The sequence below is a fragment of the Aethalodelphis obliquidens genome, unplaced genomic scaffold (assembly GCF_003676395.1).
Source record: "Aethalodelphis obliquidens isolate GAN/ISIS:26980383/991018 unplaced genomic scaffold, ASM367639v1 scaffold5, whole genome shotgun sequence".
Taxonomy (NCBI): Eukaryota; Metazoa; Chordata; class Mammalia; order Artiodactyla; family Delphinidae; genus Aethalodelphis; species Aethalodelphis obliquidens.
In genome coordinates this window covers 19,628,125-19,651,218 of record NW_020837949.1, presented here as the reverse complement: position 1 = coordinate 19,651,218, position 23,094 = coordinate 19,628,125, and the positions used below count along the sequence as shown (strand labels likewise).

The 23,094-nt window shown below is 39.6% G+C and overlaps 1 protein-coding gene across 3 annotated transcripts in view; it reads right to left on the bottom strand.

Annotated features, from left to right (window-relative positions):
• The window catches only part of CHCHD3 (coiled-coil-helix-coiled-coil-helix domain containing 3), a 305,751-nt gene extending 284,984 nt beyond the window's left edge, over positions 1–20,767 (bottom strand). For all 3 annotated transcript variants that reach the window (XM_027101894.1, XM_027101896.1, XM_027101897.1), the window contains exons 1-2: positions 20,470–20,767; positions 11,216–11,303 (exon numbers count right to left, since the gene is read on the bottom strand). In XM_027101894.1, coding sequence (XP_026957695.1) covers positions 11,216–11,303; positions 20,470–20,550 — 169 coding nt within the window. In that variant the 5' untranslated portion in view covers positions 20,551–20,767. The remainder of the gene's footprint in view (positions 1–11,215; positions 11,304–20,469) is intronic.
• Positions 20,768–23,094: the final 2,327 nt, after the last annotated feature.

The window sequence follows — 23,094 nt, the reverse complement described above, 5'->3', positions numbered from 1 at the left end:
ACTGTATATCCTCAGCAGTAGTAGAGGGTTGAGCGCATATTAAATGCTTATATTAAGAAATAATACAGACAGCAACAGTTAGCACTACCCACCACCAGTCCCTCCCATCAGGAAACTGGCACAAGCCTCTTAGATAGCCTCATCCACCAGAGGGCAGACATCAGAAGCAAGAAGAATTACAATCCTGCAGCCTGTGGAACAAAAACCACATTCACAGAAAGATAGAAAAGATGAAAAGGCAGAGGGCTATGTACCAGATGAAGGAACAAGATAAAACCCCAGAAAAACAACTAAATGAAGTGGAGATAGGCAACCTTCCAGAAAAACAATTCAGAATAATGATAGTGAAGATGATCCAGGACCTCGGAAAAAGAATGGAGGCAAAGATCGAGAATATGCAAGAAATGTTTAACAAAGACCTAGAAGAATTAAAGAACAAACAAACAGAGATGAACAATACAATAACTGAAATGAAAAATACACTAGAAGGAATCAACAGCAGAATAACTGAGGCAGAGAAAGGATAAGTGACCTGGAAGACAGAATGGTGGAATTCACTGCTGCTGAACAGAATAAAGAAAAAAGAATGAAAACAAATGAAGACAGCCTAAGAGACCTTTGGGACAACATTAAACGCAACAACATTCGCATTATAGGGGTCCCAGAAGGAGAAGAGAGAGAGAACGGACCAGAGAAAATATTTGAAGAGATTACAGTCAAAACCTTCCCTAACACGGGAAAGGAAATAGCCACCCAAGTCCAGGAAGTTCAGAGAGTCCCATACAGGATAAACCCAAGGAGAAACACGCCGAGACACATAGTAATCAAATTGGCAAAAATTAAAGACAAAGAAAAATTATTGAAAGCAGCAAGGGAAAAACGACAAATAACATACAAGGGAACTTCCATAAGGTTAACGGCTGATTTCTCAGCAGAAACTCTACAAGCCAGAAGGGAGTGGCATGATATATTTAAAGTGATGAAAAGGAAGAACCTACAACTAAGATTACTCTACCAAGCAAGGATCTCATTCAGATTCAATGCAGAAATCAAAAGCTTTACAGACACGCAAAAGCTAAGAGAATTCAGCACCACCAAACCAGCTCTACAACAAATGCTAAAGGAACTTCTCTAAGTGGGAAACACAAGAGGTGAAAAGGACCTACAAAAACAAACCCAAAACAATTAAGAAAATGGTCACAGGAACATACATATCAATAATTACCTTGAACGTGAATGGATTAAATGCTCCAACCAAAAGACATAGGCTTGCTGAATGGATACAAAAACAGGACCCATATATATGCTTTCTACAAGAAACCCACTCCAGACCCAGGGACACATAGACTGAAAGTGAGGGGATGGAAAAAGATATTCCATGCAAATGGAAATCAAAAGAAAGCTGGAGTAGCAATACTCGTATCAGATAAAAGACTTTAAGAATGTTACAAGAGACAAGGAAGGACACAACATAATGATCAAGGGATCAATCCAAGAAGAAGATATAACAATTATATATGCACCCAACATAGGAGCACCTCAATACATAAGGCAACTGCTAACAGCTATAAAAGAGGAAATCGACAGTAACACAATAGTAGTGGGGGACTTAACACCTCACTTACACCAATGGACAGATCATCCAAAATGAAAATAAATAAGGAAACAGAAGTTTTAAATGACACAATAGATCACATAGATTTAATTGATATTTATAGGACATTCCATCCAAAAACAGCAGATTACACTTTCTTCTCAAGTGCGCATGGAACATTCTCCAGGATAGATCACATATTGGGTCACAAATCAAGCCTCAGTAAATTTAAGAAAACTGAAATCATATCAAGCATCTTTTCTGACCACAACGCTATGAGATTAGAAATGAATTACGGGGAAAAATACGTAAAAAACACAAACACACGGAGGCTAAACAATACATTACTAAATACCCAAGAGATCACTGAAGAAATCAAAGAGGAAATCAAAAAATACTTAGAGGGCTTCCCTGGTGGCTCAGTGGTTGAGGGTCCACCTGCCGATGCAGGGGATGCGGGCTCGTGCCCCGGTCCAGGAGGATCCCACATGCTGCAGAGCGGCTGGGCCCGTGAGCCATGGCTGCTGAGCCTGCACATCCAGAGCCAGTGCTCCACAACGGGAGAGGCCACAACAGTGAGAGGCCCGCGTACCACAAAAAAAAAATAAAATAAAATACTTAGAGACAAATGACAATGAAAACATGATGATCCAAAACCTATGGGATGCAGCAAAAGCAGTTCTAAGAGGGAAGGTTATAGCTATACCAGCCTACCTCAAGAAACAAGAAAAAATCTCAAATAAACAATCTAACCTTACATCTAAAGGAACTACAGAAAGAACAAACAAAACCCAAAGTTAGCAGCAGGAAAGAAATCATAAAGATCAGAGCAGAAATAAATGAAATAGAAACAAAGAAAGCAATAGCAAAGATCAATAAAACTAAAAGCTGCTTCTTTGAGAAGATAAACAAAATTGATAAACCATTAGCCAGACTCATCAAGAAAAACAGGGAGAGGACTCAAATCAATAAAATTAGAAATGAAAAAGGAGAAGTTACAGCAGACTCCGCAGAAATACAAAGCATCCTAAGAGACTACTACAAGCAACTCTGTGCCAATAAAATGGACAACCTAGAAGAAATGGACAAATTCTTAGAAAGCTATAACCTTCCAAGACTGAACCAAGAAGAAATAGAAAATATGAACAGACCAATCACAAGTAATGAAATTGAAACTGTGATTAAAAATCTTCCAACAAACAGAAGCCCAGGACCAGATGGCTTCACAGGTGAATTCTATCAAACATTTAGAGAAGAGCTAACACCTATCCCTCTCAAACTCTTCCAAAAAACTGCAGAGGGAGGAACACTCCCAAACTCATTCTACGAGGCCACCATTACCCTGGTACCAAAACCAAAGATACTACAAAAGAGGAAAATTACAGACCAATATCACCAATGAACATAGATGCAAAAGTCCTCCACAAAACACTAGCAAACAGAATCCAACAGCACATTAAAAGGATCATACACCATAATAAAGTGCGGTTTATTCCAGGAATGCAAGGATTCTTCAATATATGCAAATCAATTAATGTGACACAAAATATTAACAAACTGAAGGATAAAAACCATATGATAATCTCAATAGATGCAGAAAAAGCTTTTGACAAAATTCAACACCAATTTACGGTAAAAACCCTCCAGTAGTAAGCATGAAGAGAACTTACCTCAACATAATAAAGGCCATATATGACAAACCCACAGCCCACATGGTTTTCAATGGTGAAAAACTGAAATCATTTCCACTAAGATCAGGAACAAGACAAGGTTGCCCACTCTCAACACTGTTACTCAACATAATTTTGGAACTTTTAGCCACAGCAATCAGAGAAGAAAAAGAAAAGGAATCAAAATCAGAAAGGTAAAACTGTCACTGCATACAGATGACATAATACTATACATAGAGAATCCTAAAGATGCTACCAGAAAACTACTAGAGCTAATCAATGAATTTCGTAAAGCTGCATGATACAAAATTAATGCACAGAAATCTCTTGCATTCCTACACACTAATGATGAAAAATCTGAAAGAGAAATTAAGGAAACACCCCCATTTACCATTGTAACAAACAGAATAAAATACCTAGGAATAAACCTACCTAGGGAGACAAAAGACCTGTATGCAGAAAACTATAAGACACTGATGAAAGAAATTAATGATACCAACAGATGGAGAGATATACCATGTTCTTGGATTGGCAGAATCAATACTGCGAAAATGGCTATACTACCCAAAGCAATCTATAGATTCAATGCAATCCCTATCAAATTACCAATGGCATTTTTTATGGAACTAGAACAAAAAATCTTAAAATTTGTATGGAGACACAAAAGACCCCGAATAGCCAAAGCAATCTTGAGGGAAAAAGACAGAGCTGCAGGAATGAGACTCCCTGACTTCAGACTATACTACAAAGCTGCAGTAATCAAGAAAATATGGTACTGACACAAAAACAGAATCACAGATCAATGGAACAAGACAGAAAGCTCAGAGATTAACCCACGCACCTATGGTCAACTAATCTATGACAAAGGAGGCAAGGATATACAATGGAGAAAAGACAGTCTCTTCAATAAGTGGTGCTGGGAAAACTGGACAGCTACATGTAAAAGAATGAAATAAGAACACTCCTTAACACCATACACCAAAAAAAACTCAAAATGGATTAGAGACCTAAATGTAAGGTCACACACTACAAAACCGTTAGAGGAAAACACAGGAAGAACACTCTTTGACATAAACCACAGCAAGATCTTTTTTGATTCAACTCCTAGAGTAATGGAAATAAAAACAAAAATAAACAAATGGGACCTAATGCAACGTCAAAGCTTTTGCACAGCACAGGAAACCATAAATACTACGAAAAGACAACCCTCAGAATGGGAGAAAATATTTGCAAATGAATCAACGGAAAAAGGATTAATCTCCAAAATATATAAACAGCTCATGTACCTCAATATTAAAAAAACAAACACCCTAATCCAAAAATGGGCAGACCTAAATAGACATTTCTCCAAAGAAGACATACAGATGGCCAAGAAGCATATGAAAAGCTGCTCAACATCACTAATTTTTAGAGAAATGCAAATCAAAACTACAATGAGGTATCACCTCACACCAGTCAGAATGGGCATCATCAGAAAATATACAAACAACAAATGCTGGAGAGGGTGTGGAGAAAAGGCAACCCTCCTGCACTGTTGGTGGGAATGTAAATTGTTACAGCCACTATGGAGAACAGGACGGAGGTTCCTTAAAAAACTAAAAATAGAACTACCACATGATCCAGCAATCCCACTACTGGGCATATACCCAGAGAAAACCACAATTCAAAAAACACATGCACCCCAATGTTCACTGCAGCACTATTTACAATAGCCAGGTCATGGAAGCAACCTAAATGCCCATCGACAGACGAATGGATAAAGAAGATGTGGTACATATATACAATGGAATATTACTCAGCCATAAAAAGGAACAAAGTTGGGTCATTTGTTGAGACGTGTATGGATCTAGAGACTGTCATACAGAGTGAAGTAAGTCAGAAAGAGAAAAACAAATATCGTATATTAGCGCATATATGTGGAATCTAGAAAAATGGTACAGATGAACCAGTTTGCAGGGCAGAAATTGAAACACAGGTGGAGAGAACAAACGTATGGACACCAAGGGGGGAAAGCCGTGGGGAGATAGGGGTGGTGGTGTGATGAATTGGGCGATTGGGATGGACATGGATACACTGATGTGTATAAAACTGATGACTAATAAGAACCTGCAGTATAAAAAAAACAAATAAGAAAAACAACTAATGCTAAACTTTCTTTGGGTTATTTATATGGAAATATGTTAATATAAATGTTTCAGACATTACATGAAATTTCTAAAAATCTTATAAGTTCTGGTATAATATTATAAGTCATAATTCTATTTATTTCTTTAAAATGAATATCTCAAATAACTAAATTTCCTTGTCAATTGATTATGAACTTTCATCAAATCTTTAACTGTGGTCATTTTTAAGTCTTTTGTCATTTACAGACAGTTCTGGGTGCACTCTGATGCTTTCACAAAAATGTTCCTATAAAAGGGTTTCATCTTCAAGGAATTCATGGAAAAGACTCTGACAAGTACAGGTTTCTGGTAACTGACTATACTGCTGAACTGAATAAATAAGCATTTTCAGAACTCTAATGGAAAACTGATGAATTCATAAAAGTGCTAACAAAAGATCAAGATGAAAAAAAATTAATTACATGGGACTGAGTGAACTGATGAGGATGATTATAATTTTTGTGACTTTCTGTTTGAATAAAAAACAAAATCCCACAAGGACTCAGAGGCAAAAAATATACAGATCAATTTTCACTGCAAAGTAAAGGAGCTGTTACAGTGGAGGATTACTGGACTGAATGTCAATATTATGACACAGTATGAGTGTGTTTCATGTTTGGTAATTGCAATCGTTGTTTTTGTGTGGTCATCCATTTACAATGCTTGGTGTCAGTTTATTTATCTCTTGTAAAAATAAAAATATATTTTTTAAAAAAAGCAAACCAATGTAGTTAAGATAGCACATAACACATCAAAGAATTTGAGGCAGCAAGGATACAATTAAGTTCTTTAGAGCGCATTCATTTATTAAAGTGGCATTACAATATGCTGTGTGTCACACAGTATATTATTTTGCCTAAACAGCTTTACATGCAAATACTTACTGCAGTGAGTCACTGATCTGGTTCAAGGTTGGGCAAAAAATAGTTTCAGTAAAGTCTTTAAAGGAAATCACTTTCTTACAGCATAAATTATGTTCTCGAAACTATATACATGACAAAACTTAGTTCTTATACACAGAAATCCTAATGCTCTCAGTCCATCAACTCTGCCCTGTATTCACACATATGAATAGCCTAGGGGGCTGGTGTGAATTAGAGTCCTGTAAGGAAGAGAGCATTTTAACAAATATTAAAAATTCAACTCACATTTAATATATCATTTATCTGACACTGAAAAATATAGAAAAGGCTGGTGACATTTTTATCCATATTATTTTTGTAGACTTGAAAAATTATTTCATTACACATCTAAATTATAAATCTTAAGAAATCTATTATTGGGGCTTCCCTGGTGGCGCAGTGGTTGAGAGTCCGCCTGCCGATGCAGGGGACACGGGTTTGTGCCCCGGTGCCGCGGAGCGGCTGGGCCCGTGAGCCATGGCCGCTGAGCCTGCGCGTCCGGAGCTGGTGCTCCACAACGAGAGAGGCCACAACAGTGAGAGGCCCGTGTACCGGAAAAAAAAAAAAAAAAAAAAGAAATCTATTATTGGATACTACTAAAACCCCAAACGCAGAAAAGAACATTAACTTTGAGGCTGTGTACTTTTAGAAACATATTCTTTAAATTTTAAGAAGAATAAATCTGTTAATTTGCACAATCATTGTCTAACTGCATTCTGAACCTAAAGGCAAGGTCACTTCAAAATAGTATGTCAAATATTAGTTCTTTTCTTAGGTTGGGCTGGAATGGGTAATGGAAATATTCTCAAAGAGCCTGAGCTATTAGCCTTGTTGAGCTTTTTTCACATCAAAGTGCAGACAGAAAAAGCAAGTATTTGTATGGCATGTGAGGGTACACATGTGTTCACCAGCTACCCTGAATCTAAGAAATCAATTCCTCCAAAACACTCATAACACACAGGTTAGGAAGCTGTGCTGAAGACTGAGGTGAAGACAGTAGTCCTCAGGGAAATATTTCCTGGCATCCATGTACCCACAATCCTGGGGGAGCTGGGATGTGGAAAAGGCAGGAAGCTAGATTCACAAACACACAGAGCTGTCTAGCTCCACAACCTCAGTCACCACATCATTAAAATCACCTGATGAAGCTCACAAGGCCAAGCATTGATAAAATCTAGACTAAAGCTGTGCAAGAGAACTTTCTGCAATGATGAAAATGTCCTATACTGCACTGTCCAATATGGCAGCCACTAGCCACAGGTGGTTACTGAGCACTGAAGGGTGACTAGTGTGACACAAGAGACAAAATTTTTATTTTATTTCATTTTAATTAATTTTAATTTAAATATTAATAGCCACATGTGACTAATGGCTACCATTTAGAGAGTGTACTTCTAGCCTGACCAAGAAAACACAAGGTGGCATTCAAAGAGTTTTCAGTGCCCAGGCTGGTCATGGACCAAAGAGTTCATCAGTCACGTCAAATCGAGAATGGGAAGGGATGGATCCCTCAGCATAGGCAGAACTTATCTCAACGTCAGTGTCACACTCTGCAGGCCACACCATGAGCATTTATAGAAAGCCTCCCCACCCACACCCACTCTTTCAAAGTATCCTTTTAAGAAACCAACCCAAGAAGAAAAACACTTCCTCTCCTTCAACTCACTGTTGTATAAGAGCTAAAAAGCAGCTCTTTCCCTACAACTAGTTTGTCACATCCTTTCTACAAATGAAGCAAGATGTCATTTAAATGATAATAAAACAGAGTGGTTTACTGCATTTGCTCTGGAGTCAAACAGACTTGAATTCAAGTATCACATCCACTGCTCACCAGCTGTGTGACTTTGGGCAAGATAATTAATCACTTCAAGTCTCAATTTTCTTCCATGTAAGACGGCTTAATACAGTACCTTCTTCACAGGATTATACAGATTACACAAACTAGACATAAAGGATTTAACAGAGTACCTGGCACGTAATAAACATGACTTAAATGTTATTTATTACTATTCCATCATTAGTTCACCACCACCATCCTATCTCCTTAACATAGTAGGTAGAAAAGAAATCTACCTGGGGACTTCCCTGGTGGTCCAGTGGTAAGGAATCCGCCTTCCAACGCAGGGGATGCAGGTTCAATCCCTGGTCGAACCCATTAAGATCCCACGTGTCGTGGGGGAACTAAGCCCACAAGCCACAACTACTGAGCCTGCATGCCTCAACTAGAGAGGCTGCATGCCACAAACTACAGAGCCCACACACTCTGGAGCCAGCGTGCCACAACTAGAGAGAAGCCCGTGCACCACAACGAAAGATCCCGCATGCCTCAATGAAGAGCCCACATGCTGCAACTAAGACCCGACGCAGCAAGAACACAATAAATAATTTTTTAAAAAAAAAGGAAAAGAAGAAATCTACCTAGAACAAAGCATATTTTAGATCAAATTCCAATTTTTAAAATATCCATATGTCAAAAGATAATGTTGGAAAAGCAAAAAGGGACAAGTCATGGTATACCTCAGAAGCCAAGAAAAGCAATTCAAATTATATTCTAAGTACCATGGAGATCTACCACTAGGATATGACACGAGCTGATGTATTTTTTTAAAGATTGCTGAGGCCTCTCTGTGCTTGGCAGAGCATAGAGGGAGGACAAGAATGGAAGTAGGGAGCCAGTTAAGAGGCTTCAGCAAAAGACAAGGTAAGAGATGGTGGTTACCTCGACTGGAGCTGCAGCAGTAAAGATAGACAAGCAAAGAACATATCCAAACATATTTTGGAGATGGAGCTGACAAGACTAGCTAATGGTCTAATATGAGAATTAAGAAAGGGACTTTCCTGGTGGTGCAGTGGTTAAGAATCCACCTGCCAATGCAGGGGACACGGGTTCGAGCCCTGGCCTGGGAAGATCCCACGTGCCGCGAGCAACTAAGCCCACGTGCCACAACTACTGAGCCTGTGCTCTAGAGCCTGTAAGCCACAACTACTGAGTCGACATGCCACAACTACTGAAGCGCATGCCTAGAGCCCCTGCTCCGCGACAAGAGAAGCCACCACAATGAGAAGTCCATGCACCACAATGAAGAGTAGCCCCCTCTCGCCGCAACTAGAGAAAGCCCACACGCAGCAACGAAGACCCAACGCAGCCAAAAATAAAAAATAAATAAAATTTTTAAAAGATCTGTAATCCCGATTATACAAAAATAAAATAAAATAATTTTTTTAAAAAATTAAGAAAAAAAGAGGAAACAAGGATGAATCCCAGTGCCATTTACCGGGAAAGATAAAGAGGAGAAGCAACTCTGAAGAATAATAAAAAGCTTTGTCTTGGATCTGCTAAGTTGAAGAATTTTAAGTGGAGATGTGAAGTAGACAATTGTCGGAGTCAAGTTTCAAGGAGAGGTCAGGGCTAGAGATACAATTTTGGGAGTCACGGGCATCTACACAATGATTCAAAAGGCCTACAATTTGATGACATTAGTGGAAATCAGCAAAGAAGACTAGACTGAGGATGCAAGTAAGGTAGAAGGAAAACCAAGAGTGTGGCCCAGAAGCCAAAAATAGGGTTTCCAGCAGAGGGGGTGGTCACTTTCTATCTAACCTTAATGAACGATGAACACTTCTTAATGCTAAACAAAAAGTTTGCAAAGGACAAGAACTATTTCTTATTCATCTTGGCACCTTCTGCTCTACACACATCAGAAGTTCAACTCATGGTTACTGACTTAATGATTAGTAAGAGGGTCACAAATGCCCCCAAGTGAATGGCATTTGGGCAACATCTCATCTTTCTCAAGGTATTTCAGTCTGTAGCCAGATTTACCACACAATACCCCTTTCCAATAAATAATGAAAATTCTCGTTTAGTCCAAGTTTAATCATCTCAACTATTTTCTCATTGCCATTTCACCAAAAAACAGCATGTCCATCCATCAAATGTAGCAGCAATAAGAACAGTGCCAGACACATAGCAGGTGCTCAATAAATATTAGTTGGATGAATAAATGGACAGGGTAAGAGAGAGAAAAGGAAAGAGAAACAGTCTCTTATCCTACAGGATAAGAGAGATAAAATGAGACAATAATTCTCTATGGATTTCATTTAACATCATATTTTCCTCAATAATTAAGACTATGAAGGAATAAACTTAATAAACTTAAAGAAATCTATTAAGATAGTAAAATCATCAGAGATTTTCATCTGGAAACAATAAATCAGTATTTTCTAAGTTCAATTTTTTTTAATAAATATTTACTCCCAAACCTCTCATATCCCTATAAGTAATTCATTTTATACAGAAAGATATGAAATAACCTTCCAAAGCCTAACAGAGGATTCAGGAGCTGGAAGAGAAAAAACATTCCCAAAGACTGTTTGAAAGTAGATTCATTCCACTTTTAGTTCAAAGAATTTTAAAAGAAACCCTGGTACTAACCAATACAGTCGGCCTTCCATATCTGCAGGTTCCGCATCCACAGATTCCACCAACCACAGGTTGAAAATATTCAGGAAAAAAAAAAAATTCCAGAAAATCCCAAAAAGCAAAACTTGAATTTGCCATGCAGGCAATTATTTACTTGGCATTTACAGTGTTATTAGGTATCATAAATAATCTAGAGATGATTTAAAGTATATGGGAGGATGTGCATAGGTTATAAGCAAGTACTACCCATTTTACATAAAGGACTTGCACATCCATGGATTTTGGTATCCAAGAGGGTCCTGGAACCAATACCCATGGATACCAAAGGAAGACTATTCCCCCAAAAAAAGTCGAACATCCAAAAATCAAAAGACAGAAGTGCAGAAGAACTTGACTATTGAGTGAACTTTACCACTTATAATTTTTCTGCTAAGAACTCAGAAATTAAAATTCTGAAATACCTGAGGCACCGTAAGCACCAGAATACCGCTGAGACTTCGGACCAGATGGAGAGGTTTCCTTCATACGATCAATCACATTTTCCGAAAGCTGAAAAAGCAACGTCAAAATAAAATCAATTATAAAAGAACAAGAAAGAAAACAGTACAGTAGCATCCAAGTAATTCAGCCATCCATATCAGTATGTATAACAAATGCCCTGAAGAAATTAGACTAAATCTAATAGCTATAACACTAAAAGCAAGTAAGAACAATTTTAAGATTTCAAGATGCACCCCACAGCACTACTTCATTTCTTCTAATGCACTGCTAATTGCTCATTATAAATAACTCTTTTCCTCATTTTATACTGTGCACTAAATTGTAATCTCTGAGAAAATGTAAGCCATCAGAACTCCTTCGACTTTCCTCCCCTGTCCTACAAATTAAGCTTGCAGCAGGCCTTAGCTCCTTCTTTCCCTCCAGCCCCAAATGAAATGGTGTCCCTCCCTCCCTCCCTCCCTCCCGTTCAAGGCTAACCACAAACAATCCCTCTTTCAACAGATTTCATTATGCACCAACTGTGTGCCAGCCAACTATGGGTGGCAGAAGTCATCAAGGTGATTAAAGTCAAGAAGAAACAGACAATCATCATGCATTTAAATATAATGTGAAGGATGTTACTTAATGCAGTTGGCCTGTAATGGAAGGGCTGACAGCACAATGGGCAGATGGGCAGGGCATCCAGACAGGCTGTGGGAGTGGGGTTGAGCCGGGGGCTGAGAAGGATGAAGAGTACTTAGAGAAGGAGTAGGATAAGAGTACTCTAAGAGGAGAGTACTGCATGAAGCTATAGTTAAGCAGCAGGGCTTATCAGCATAGCAAGGGGAAATACCAAGCAGGCAGTTGGCAACAGGGCAGGGGCTCTGAGGAACACTCAGGCTAGGAGATTTGAGAGTCATCAGCCCACAACACCCCCCACCCCGCAACTTATCAGATCATCCTTTTTTATTTTCTTCACAGCACTTACCACTATCTGATTCTTTCTTGTTTATTGCCTGCCTTTCTCACTAGAAAGAAAGCTCCAGGAAAGCATGGATTTGGCTGTCCTGTCTAGTGTTATATCCCCAGAGCCTCAATAAGCCTGGTTAAATGAGTGAATGGTTAAATAAATGAAACTATATGAATGAATAAAAGAATGGCTGAAGCAGGAAGCCGAGGAGGGGGCTTAGTGAAAGGGAATGTGAAGAGGGAAATAAGATTCTAGATTTTGAAGACTCTTAGTAAATCCTTCAAGTTAGGGAGTTGAACTAGATCCTGAGGACGGCTGGGCACTACTGAAGGATTTTAAGCAGGGTAATGACACAATCAGACTTGCATTTTAGAAAGATCACTCTAGCTACAGTGTGGAGAACAGACTGGAGGGGGACAAGAAAAGAAGAGGACCCCTGAAGGACGCTAAAGGACCAATTAAGAAGCTATTAAGCATATGTCCACACAAAGATTTGCCTGGGAATGTGCAGAGCAGCATTACTCATAATAGCAAACAAATACCCATATTCCAGTGAATGGATAAACAAAACATATATCCATACAATGGACTACAATTCATCAATAAAAAGAACTGAAGTTCTGATAGATGCTTCTATATGGTTAGACCCAAAAAACAACTAAGTAAAGGAAGCCAGACACAGAAGGCCACATATTGTATAATTCTATTTACATGAAATGCCCAGAAAAGGTAAATCTATACAGACAGAAAATAGATAAGTGGTTGCCTAAGGCTAGGATAAGAATGGAGATTAACTAGAAATGGACATGAAGACTTTATTGGGATGATGAAAATGTTCTAGAACTGCACTGTGGTGATGGTTGCACAATTTTGCAAATTTATTAGAAAGCGTTGTACACAGAAAACAGGTGAATTTTATATGTAAATTACACCACAATAAAGTTGTTTTTAGAAAATAAAAAACACGTTCCAGGGAGAACACATTCAAAAGATATTTAGGATTCAAAATGGCTAACCTTCACTGAGTGCTTATTATGTGCCAGGCACTTACACTAAACTAAGCACTTGACCCACTTAATCCTTCACAATCCTGAGATACTTTTATTACCTCCATTGTATAGGTGAGGAAACTGAAGCAAAGCCAGATTAAATAATTTGCACTGGACCTTACAAGTTGTCAGCAATGCAGCCAGGATTCAAACGCAAGAAGCCTGAGTGTCAAGGTCACAGTCAGCTGTCTCCTTCACTGCCAGATTCATTGTCTGACTAGATGAGGGCGAAGCAGAAATCATCAAGAAGGTTTCCAGGTCAAGTAATGGGGTGATCTACCTCCCACATCCTTAAGAACCTTCTTCCAGTTTCCACTTCCTTAACACACCACTATCTGGCTTGTAACCCAATACAGCAGAGAAAGTGTTCCAGTAAAAGTCACCACTGATCAAATAAATAACCTTCTATATTTATGTTTATATAAATAAATCTTTTTTATTTATACTTATAAAGCACCTAATTTATATGACTTCCCTTTGCTCACTCCCCTCTTCCGAAAACCCCTCCCCTGCTTTTCCAACATCCCTTCCTGCTTGTCCTAGGACTCTGGCTGAGTGTTCTCTCTTCTGCAGGCTTCCCCTCCCCTTGAATGCTAGAGGTCCCCACATTCTGTTCCTTGCCTTGATTTTCTTCTCACTCTACATGCTCTTGCTGGTACTCTCATTCACTCCCTTGATTTTTTAACTGCTGTTGATTAATGAATGAATTCTAAACCATTATCTCCAGCCCAAGAGCTGTATCCCGAAAGCCAGACCTAAACACTTAATCGCCTAATGGACACCTCCCCTGGGACAGACCACAAGCGCCTCAAACCCAACACGTCGCAAGCTGGACTCACGTTTGCCAAAAATCCCTTCTTCCTCTTGCTTTCCTTATCTCATTAATGACACCACCTCCATCCAGCTTCTAAATCAAAACATAGGACTTCTTGACTCTTCTCTCTCTTATTCTCTTAGCCATGACTTCCTCAACTCCTGAAAGCTTAACGAATTCATCATCTCTTCTCGCATCCCATTTCCCCTGCCCTAATTCATGGCACCATCAATATTCCTCCTAAAATGCAAATCTGATTATGGTAATTCCCGTTTCAAATCCTTCAATAGCTACCTCTGTTGACAAGAAAGTCCTGATTCTTCTGTGTGGCGTTCAAGACTTCCTCTTCATTTGGTTATGGCCTAACTCTCCAACCTCAGCTTCCATAGCTTTTCCCCCAAGACCTCATACCCTGTTCTCCACCCACACTGGCTACTTGTTGCCATCTCTTTGCCTTTATACATGGCTACATTGCCTTCTCCCTGGGCCCCTTGGGAGAGAACTGCCTTTCAAAATTCAGTTCAAACATCCTAAAGCCATTTCATTCCAATTCTGCTTACCCAACGCTACCCTTCTTGTGCCCCACAGGTACCTTGCACAAATTTCCAGTGCAGTGCTCCAGTGACAGAACAAGCAACTGCCTTTCTGCAAAACTGTGAGCTCCTGTATTAGTCATTGAACAAGGTTTACTAAGCCAAGCACTAATTGAGGCCCTTGTGAGACATCAGTGAACAAAACAGTTTGTACCTGAACTGTTACTTACATCTCATGACCCAAACCAGAATGGAGGTGAGACAGTAAAGGGAAAGTCCACAGCTCAAAAGTTGTGACCTTTTAAGGAAAAACGATGACTCCTTTCTTGGAAGAGAAGTGGAAGTTAGGAAGGAGAGTGCCAAGGGGCTTTGCTTTTCTAACAACTAACAGCCACTGAGACTGTTGCTGCAACTCATCTACAAAGCTGAGCTACATCTTAGGAAGAACCCCTCAAGACTGACTCCAATCCTCTCAATTCACAAGTGAGAAAAAAGAGGTCCTGAGTAACATCCAGCTACTGGCAGCATCAGGACAGCAACCAGTAACCCCCATTCTCTAGTCCAGTGCCTTCTCCACTATTAAATAATATACTCCTTAATCACACACAATAAAGTAAAAATGTATCACTTCCTCTTAAAGAAATAAAATGAGCCTTATTAAGTTTTAGAATCTTAAAACTATTTTAACTGATATATAATTTATATAAAGTTTACTCAATATATAAGGTAATAAGCTGCATAATATACATTTAATGTACCATGTTAACATAGTATGCTGTAATGTAAATATGTATATTTTATATTACATATGATATATACTATGTATTATATCATATAATACATACGTTATATATGTAATATAATTTACGTGTTTAAAGCTAATATATATAAAGCTAATTTGACATATATAATTTCATATGTTACAAGAAGCTGGCCCAGAATAGAGGAAGAAGCACTGGTCACCTACTAGCTATATAACCCTCAGTGGGCCTCACTTTCCTCATCTGAAAACAGTGAAAATAACACCTACCACTGGAGTTACAGCGGAAGGATTCCAAGATGCACTGCAGACTACAACATGCTACACAAATACCTGGCAGAGTTATTACTAACACAACTCCAGCCATTAGGACTTCAACAGGTCATTCATCTCGGTTCACATTCATCAGCTCCGCCCAAGTTTGTAATGAGCTCCTTCTCTATGTGGTGTATGAAGACAAGGCCTACAGCTATTGCCAGAAGCAGCTGCATTAAGTCCCGGTCGGAGTATATACAGTGCTTGTTTATCCCTGTCTATGCTCTTTGCATAGTAAAAGTACAAGTCTCTTTCAATATAAACATTAATTATTTCTTATTTCATTGTTAACTTTTTATTTGTCTGGCTTATCTGATGCTTCAAAACTTGTACTTAATGTCAATCAATTCAAAACATTTCCCAATAAGGTCTTTAGTTATACCTCAGTAAATTGATAAGTATGTCATCCAAGGGAACACAACTCATTTTTTAAGTTGATAAACACGTTGCAGAGTTGCCTTGAGAGTCAACCTCTCTTTTTTGTCCTTAGAATTGTTCACACATGTATCCTCAGGCCCTCCCAAAGGAGCACCCATGGAAGCCTGCAGTTGCATCTCTGCCTACTCAAGCAATCTACCCTCTCCCCAGTCCAGTCACAACTATGCTGACAGAAGGCAATAGCTAGGCTATACTTTGTATCTCAAGCTGATACTCACTGAACTGACCTCCCAGCTGCAGTAATAAGTTCAGGCCTGCACTCTCACCTGATCTCCTCTGTGAACTGGGGGACTCGCTTGTGAAGCAGCTGACAAGATTTAGGGATGCTGGCCTGGGTTATACACACAATATGCAGCTGGAGAACAACTCTTCTTTGTGATGCAACCTGACCCCAAAAGGGGTCAAATGTAAAACATAAGCTTCTGCAAGAGCTGGACAAGCAGCCTCTGTATCAGCAGCAACTTCTTTAGGAAACATCTTTCCTTAAACAGGGTACGTCTTTCAGAAAATCTTTTTTCCTATTTAAAGATCTATACCTACTATACCTGGTTTCCAGACATCTCTGGAATCTCCACCAAGGCAAATACCAAGTGCAATTTACAGAAATTATTTGTAGCAAAGAAACACACACATTAATGCTAGAATTATGCCCTGGGGTCCATGGATTCTGGAGTCTATGGATTAATTCCTCAATGGTATGCAAAATTTTCTGCTTATTGCATTATTCTGGGTAGAGTCCATAGCCTACAGATTTACAATAGTCTGTGAACTAAAAGTTAAGAACCACTGTTCTAATATAAGGGAGAACGAAAAGAAGAGGGCCTGCCAGCAGAGCTGAATTCAGTTCACTGACTTTGATTATCCACCCTATTCTCTACTGCTCCTGAAGACAAATTTAAGTAAATGGGACTTGCCAATTTCCAGTCTGTACTACACCCCATACCAACACGTGCCCCAGAGAAGAGGAAAAGGTTGTGTCATCTTCTATAGTCTTCCCAACCACCTTGGTTGGTCTTATCTAAAATCAGCACAAGTACACCACTCAACAACCCAGAATCTAGTATTTTCTCAGAAACAAGAGACTGTGTGAGATGGACAATGATAAAGTATTTCTACTTCCAAGGAACAGAGTAAAAGGAGGAAGAGAACTCCTTTTTAAGTTGCCCCTCTCCAAGAGGCTGAGATAGGAACCACATGAGACAGAAACAAATCAGACCCTCACCTCCATAATAGGTTGTCTTCAACTTCTTCCAGGTGTTTCTTATCAAACTGATTAAAGGACTCAGACCCACTTTTCTCACTTGGTCCTCTTTCCATGTAACACAGGTCATTTTCTTTTCACTACCATTTCAACACAAAGGCTTCAAAAACTGCCACTATTATTTGGAAGACATTACTCCCTAATACTTACTTAAGGGGGACTATTCTATACTATCATATACACATGTATAATTTTTAGCTTATGTCTGTAGATTATCACTTGTGTTCTTTGCATTTGTTATTAGTGGAAAACATGAACTTCTACCGTCTGTATGAAAATCCTAGAAAGCTTATCATGGTAAATATATACGCAAGAGATTCATGGAACCTAAAGTGGAAAGGGACCAGTCAACTACTCCAACAACGTTCCTCAGGAGTCCCAACGACTGACTGGATTTGTAGCCTCTGTTAATGGACCCTCTCCAGGATCCTCAGCCAAATCCCACATGAAATAACTTAGGGGCTCTCAACTGCTAATACTTCCCAAAGCACAGCTTGTGTTCCACATCAGTATCCCTGCTACCATAACTGGCTCCTGTGAATTTCAGCTTGCGACTTCATGGCCAGTTGAAGAGATTAGTTTATGCCTGGAAAGCATGGTAAATATTACTTTGAAAATGATACTTATTGAAGTTGACATTTGCTCTGGAAGAGTTCACTCACAGCTTTGATGTTTCAGATAAACTTGTGAAAGACTGAGTGGAAGGCACACTTCCCAAGCAGGCACAGCAGGCGCTCAGAAATGTCCTATTAAGCACATGTAATATGAGTAATCAAAATGCTTGGTCTTTCCATCACAATAAATTTATTTTAGACTTGGGAGAGGAGGGCAAGGCAAGAGGGTGGCCTTTCATCCAACCCATGAGTTCAAAGTTGGAATCAGGTGTAAGAATACAGGTTATTTTATGGAAGGGGGGAGGGGAGCTGTTGACTGCTGAGGATAAGGGGAAAGAGAAAACCAGGACCCAATAAATAACATGAAAATAACACCTGATGAGAAGAAACTTTAAACTTAACATTGTAAGTCCTTTAATTGCTAACTGCTGAGGATCTCAGCAAGAAAAATCTGGAAAAATGTGATCTATTAATAAGTGCAGCCTAGTTACTGAAAACCTTATGTTGTTTACTCAATATTACCCCTTGTATATTAAGATAAATGAAGATGAAATTACTACCCTTATCAGTGGAACCCAAAATTGGTTTTCCATCAGCGACTGAGTCTGCTGCATTGTTGGCATACTCTTTTTTTTTTAAATTAAAGTTTTATTGTTATGAAAAAAGGTAACCACAGGTGATATGGTCACAGTGGTCCAAAAGGAAATGCTCTAAACATAGAAGCAGGAGGCCTGGAAAAGTGGTGTACACAGAAGTAAGGGAAAAGTATAAAAGAAATAGGAGTTATTCTCTTCATGAGAAACTAACAAAAGGGGTCCAAAGAGGGCAAATTTGGTAAAGCCAAAAACCACCAGAGAGAAACACATGTAGTGTGTTTAGGTATTACTGTTAAGGTGAACACATTTTCTTTTAATTTTTATTGTACTTTATTTATAATATTGTGTTAATTTCTGCTGTACAGCAAAGTGAATCAGTTACACATAAACATATATCCACTCTTTTTTTTTTAGATTCTTTTCCCATATAGGCCATTACAGAGTATGAGTAGAGTTCCCTGTGCTATAAGCAGGTTCTTATTAGTTATCTATTTTATATATAGTAGTGTGTATATGTGGCACACTCTTATTCTTACGAGTGATGGCATAAATGTTAGACAACTGGGCATATCTGGAATGTCTTCCTCAGCCAAGCTGAACTAACCTATCTGCAGTTCAACCCTGGTGTGGGCTTCATCAGCACTATGCTTCAATCAACTGAGCTAAAGACACTGGCTCACTCATGACACTGAGACTTCCCCCCAGGAGAAGGAAAAGGACTGTTTCAAGCTGAGAAAAATATAAAGATCAGCTTAAAAACATCTAGGGCTTCCCTGGTGGCACAGTGGTTGAGAGTCTGCCTGCTGATGAAGGGGACACAGGTTCGTGCCCCGGTCCAGGAAGATCCCACATGCCGCGGAGCGGCTGGGCCCGTGAGCCATGGCCGCTGGGCCTGCGCGTCCGGAGCCTGTGCTCCGCAACGGGAGAGGCCACAACAGTGAGAGGTCCGCGTACCGGAAAAAAAAAAAAAAAAAACTTTCGGAGATCAAATTGCTTTATTTACTAGGATCAGGCATCATACTTCCAAAAATGTGAGGCTCCAAATTCAGGTTCAGCAGAGAGTGTGTTATTGAAACTAGTGCTGGTATGCTGACACCCTAGAGAAAAATCAAGTTTTCAGTTAATGTATCAAAGCATATTCAGGGAGCATTTAAAAATTCTCTCCAATGTCTTGGACAGAACAAAGTGTACTACTCCTAGTGGTACAAAAACTTGCAATCCTATCTCAAGGTCTATCAGGCTGGCAGACCCTAGTCTTGAAGCCACTGGGCCTAGTCCAAAACTTAGGCACAGCAGGCCACAGAGGAGGGGCCTGGAAAAGACAAGATGTCAAGTGAAAGAAAAGTGAAGGAGGGAGAACGAGAAGTCACCCGAGGCAGGGCCGAAAAGTGTGTGTGTGTCGGGGGAATGGGTGCTGTCAGTGGGAGAGTACTAAACAACAGAGTAGATAAAGGGTTCCTTAAAAGGCCAGTTCATCCTGAGAGAGGCCTTGTGGGCAGTGCAAAAGCAGGCTTTGGATCCTGAACCCAGGAGAAGACAGACAAGCCCCATTTCACAGATGGGTACAGTGAGGAAGGGGTTTCAAATAAAGTCCCACAACTACTGAGCAATACAGTCTACACTGGACTGTGAGCCCTTGGAGGGTCTAAAGCAACCTGGCATCCGCCAGCCGCCCCAGCACAGTGCTCAGCACTTGGCCCACAACCAGCAAATATCTCTGAATGGATGTCCCACGTCTTGAAAAACTTCAAACTTCTTTGCAAAGAATTCAGCTTCAGGCCGGACAACACTGGGGGGCCGGACGGAGGAAACCAGGCTGAGCGGAACCCGGAAAGGCCAGGTCCGAGTCCGAGTACTGGCCCTCCGCCCGCCCACTGTCACTCACCCGGATGCCCTTCACCACGGTAATGTTCTCATTCTCGTCCGCCTCGAAAGTGACCCGGCGGGTGCTGGCCGTCCCGCCCATGGCTTCTGTTTCTGCGCCCGCAGACACCTAGCGCGGACCCACAAGCACCACAGGCCCCACGCGCACACAAGCGCGTGGACAGGCCCGGACTCTAGCTTTCCACAGGAGGAGCAAGGCCACGACCCCAAGAAGCAAGGAGAAGCCGCCGGTCGTGAGCTCCCGCCTCCTCCGGTCACGCGCCACAACAAATATGCCTCCGATTGGTCGAGGATACGAATGGCCCGCCTCTCTTCGGGAGGGGCGCTAAGATTGGTTGGCGCGGACCCGGATGCTATGGCAACAAGTGGTTCCTGACAAGGTTCCCGGAGCCCACTGGGTGTATTGGGAATTGTAGTCTTGATCTGGTACGATGGGTGCTGGTACTTTCTCGTCCTTATACCGTGAGCGCCAGAGGAGCATCGCCTTCTGGGAGTTGTGATCTTGACTGCAGAAACGGCATCTAACTGGGCAACTTTCAAGGAAGTTCATTCATCTGACAAAGCACGCTTTGAGGATAGTATTCTAGAAGTTTAAGCCAGCGAGTTAAAAGATGTAATCTCTTTCCTAAAGGAACTCACCGTTTAATGAGGGAGATGCACTCTCCCAATAGAGCCATTCCTAGATTCCTGTAAACAAATCCCCGAGGCAAAACGTAGCCTTTATTTTAGTCTTAGCCAGTAAAAAATACAAAAAAAAAAAAAAAACCACCACTGCATTTGGCCTGTGGCTTTATTTCATGAACTATGTACTTTTTCTTTTTTGTAAAGTAAAATTTTAAATATGGTTTTCAAATCTGCATGTGAGAAAACAGAGAAAATTATTTATTAGCACCAAGCATGCAGAGCATTCACTTTTGTGTGTCTCCTTCCACCTCAGTTACATAAGCTAGTTAAACCATAATAAGAAGAGGCAGAGAAAAGTGATTGCCAGAGATGGTGTAAATTCGTGGAGGAATTAAAACTACATCAGAAAAAGTTGAGGAGTTTTATTTTGGAAAGTGTCTAGGTTAGTATGTCACCTCTACAAGATACATAAATAATGTTTAAGTTGTCTACGTGCACACTTAGAAATTATTTTTTGCTAAATATTCTGTGACATGTATAAATTTACCCATATGACCTTAGTCTTACAGAGGCATATGTATTCTCTTTAGAAATAAGGTTAGTGATGGTATTATCTTCAGGTAGTCCATTTCAACATTAAAGGCAGCCAGCCACAACACAGCATGCATCCTCTTATTACAAAGGTATACACGAAAATGCAGTCACATTTTTGAGCTCCAGTTATGTGCTGATTTATTACTATAGAAATCTTTAGGGCAGAGACTATGTCTTTTTCACCTCTGTATCCCCGGTCAGTGGCAGAGTATTGAGTTTATTACATGTCATCATTTTGTTCTTTTCAACATATACATATCCAAATTGTACGATGCTACTTTGCAGTTTTGAGACATGTTACTTTGTACCTGTTCTCAAGTTGTATAATATGTTTCAACCTTCTTTCTATAGGAAACTAAAAATCCCAGGAATTATGTTTTTTATTTCTTTGGGACCTCCCCTCTACAAATATACCCTCCTAATTATACCCCAATATATAGCATGTATTGGAGGTTCTACATAAAACAGATGCACAATAAATTCTTACCAAAATAACTAATTACAAAGAAAGAGTTCCTTGGAGGGAGTAGAGAGATGAAGGAACAGCTAGTTACCTTGAATATACTTATCTCCTTAAAATACTAAATGAGTTCTTTCAACCAAATAAAGATGATGTAGGCTAATCATGAGAAGGTAGTACATAATACAGAAACATGTAAGTGGTCTTATCAGGCAATCTAAAAATACTTTAGATATACAATAAAGTATTTTTAACTGTAGTGGATTTTGAAAGTCCTCATCACAAGAAAAAAAGGTGTAACTATGTATGGGGAACAGAACTCAGCTAGACTTACTGTGCTGATCATTTCACAATATAGACAAATATTATGTTGTACCCCTCAAAATAATATAATGTTGCATGTCAGTTATATCTCAATTTTTAAATTTTAAAAATTAAAATACTAGAATTCATAATCCATTCCAATCAACATTACAAAGAAACCCTCTGAATTAAAAAAAAAAAATCTTATCTTGGATAAACGCCTACTATAACCATAGTATTCTATCCATATTAATTACAAAGCCAGGCCATTCCTACAGCCCCTTCTAAAAAAACTTCTTGAGGTACCCAGAACCTGTGGTCTCCCTTTCTCTCTGGTCTCCCTTTCTCTCACTGGAGCTTATTAGTGATCATCTAACCCAAAGGCAGCGTATATTAGCCAGAGAATTATGAGCTAGAATGTGAAGCTTTGCCCAAACAAAAATCATAGCTAACACTTGAGACAATCAGATTCTCTGTATCTTTTTTCTTTCTTGCCTCTATTTAAACTTGAAAATTCAGAGCACAGAAAAAAATAGCAAAGAGAGAAGCTGTGATACTGAGTCAGACCATGAGGCAAACTAAAGATAGGTGGAAACAGAAATTGTAAGGAGAATTAAAGGTATCCATATTGGAAAATAAGTACAA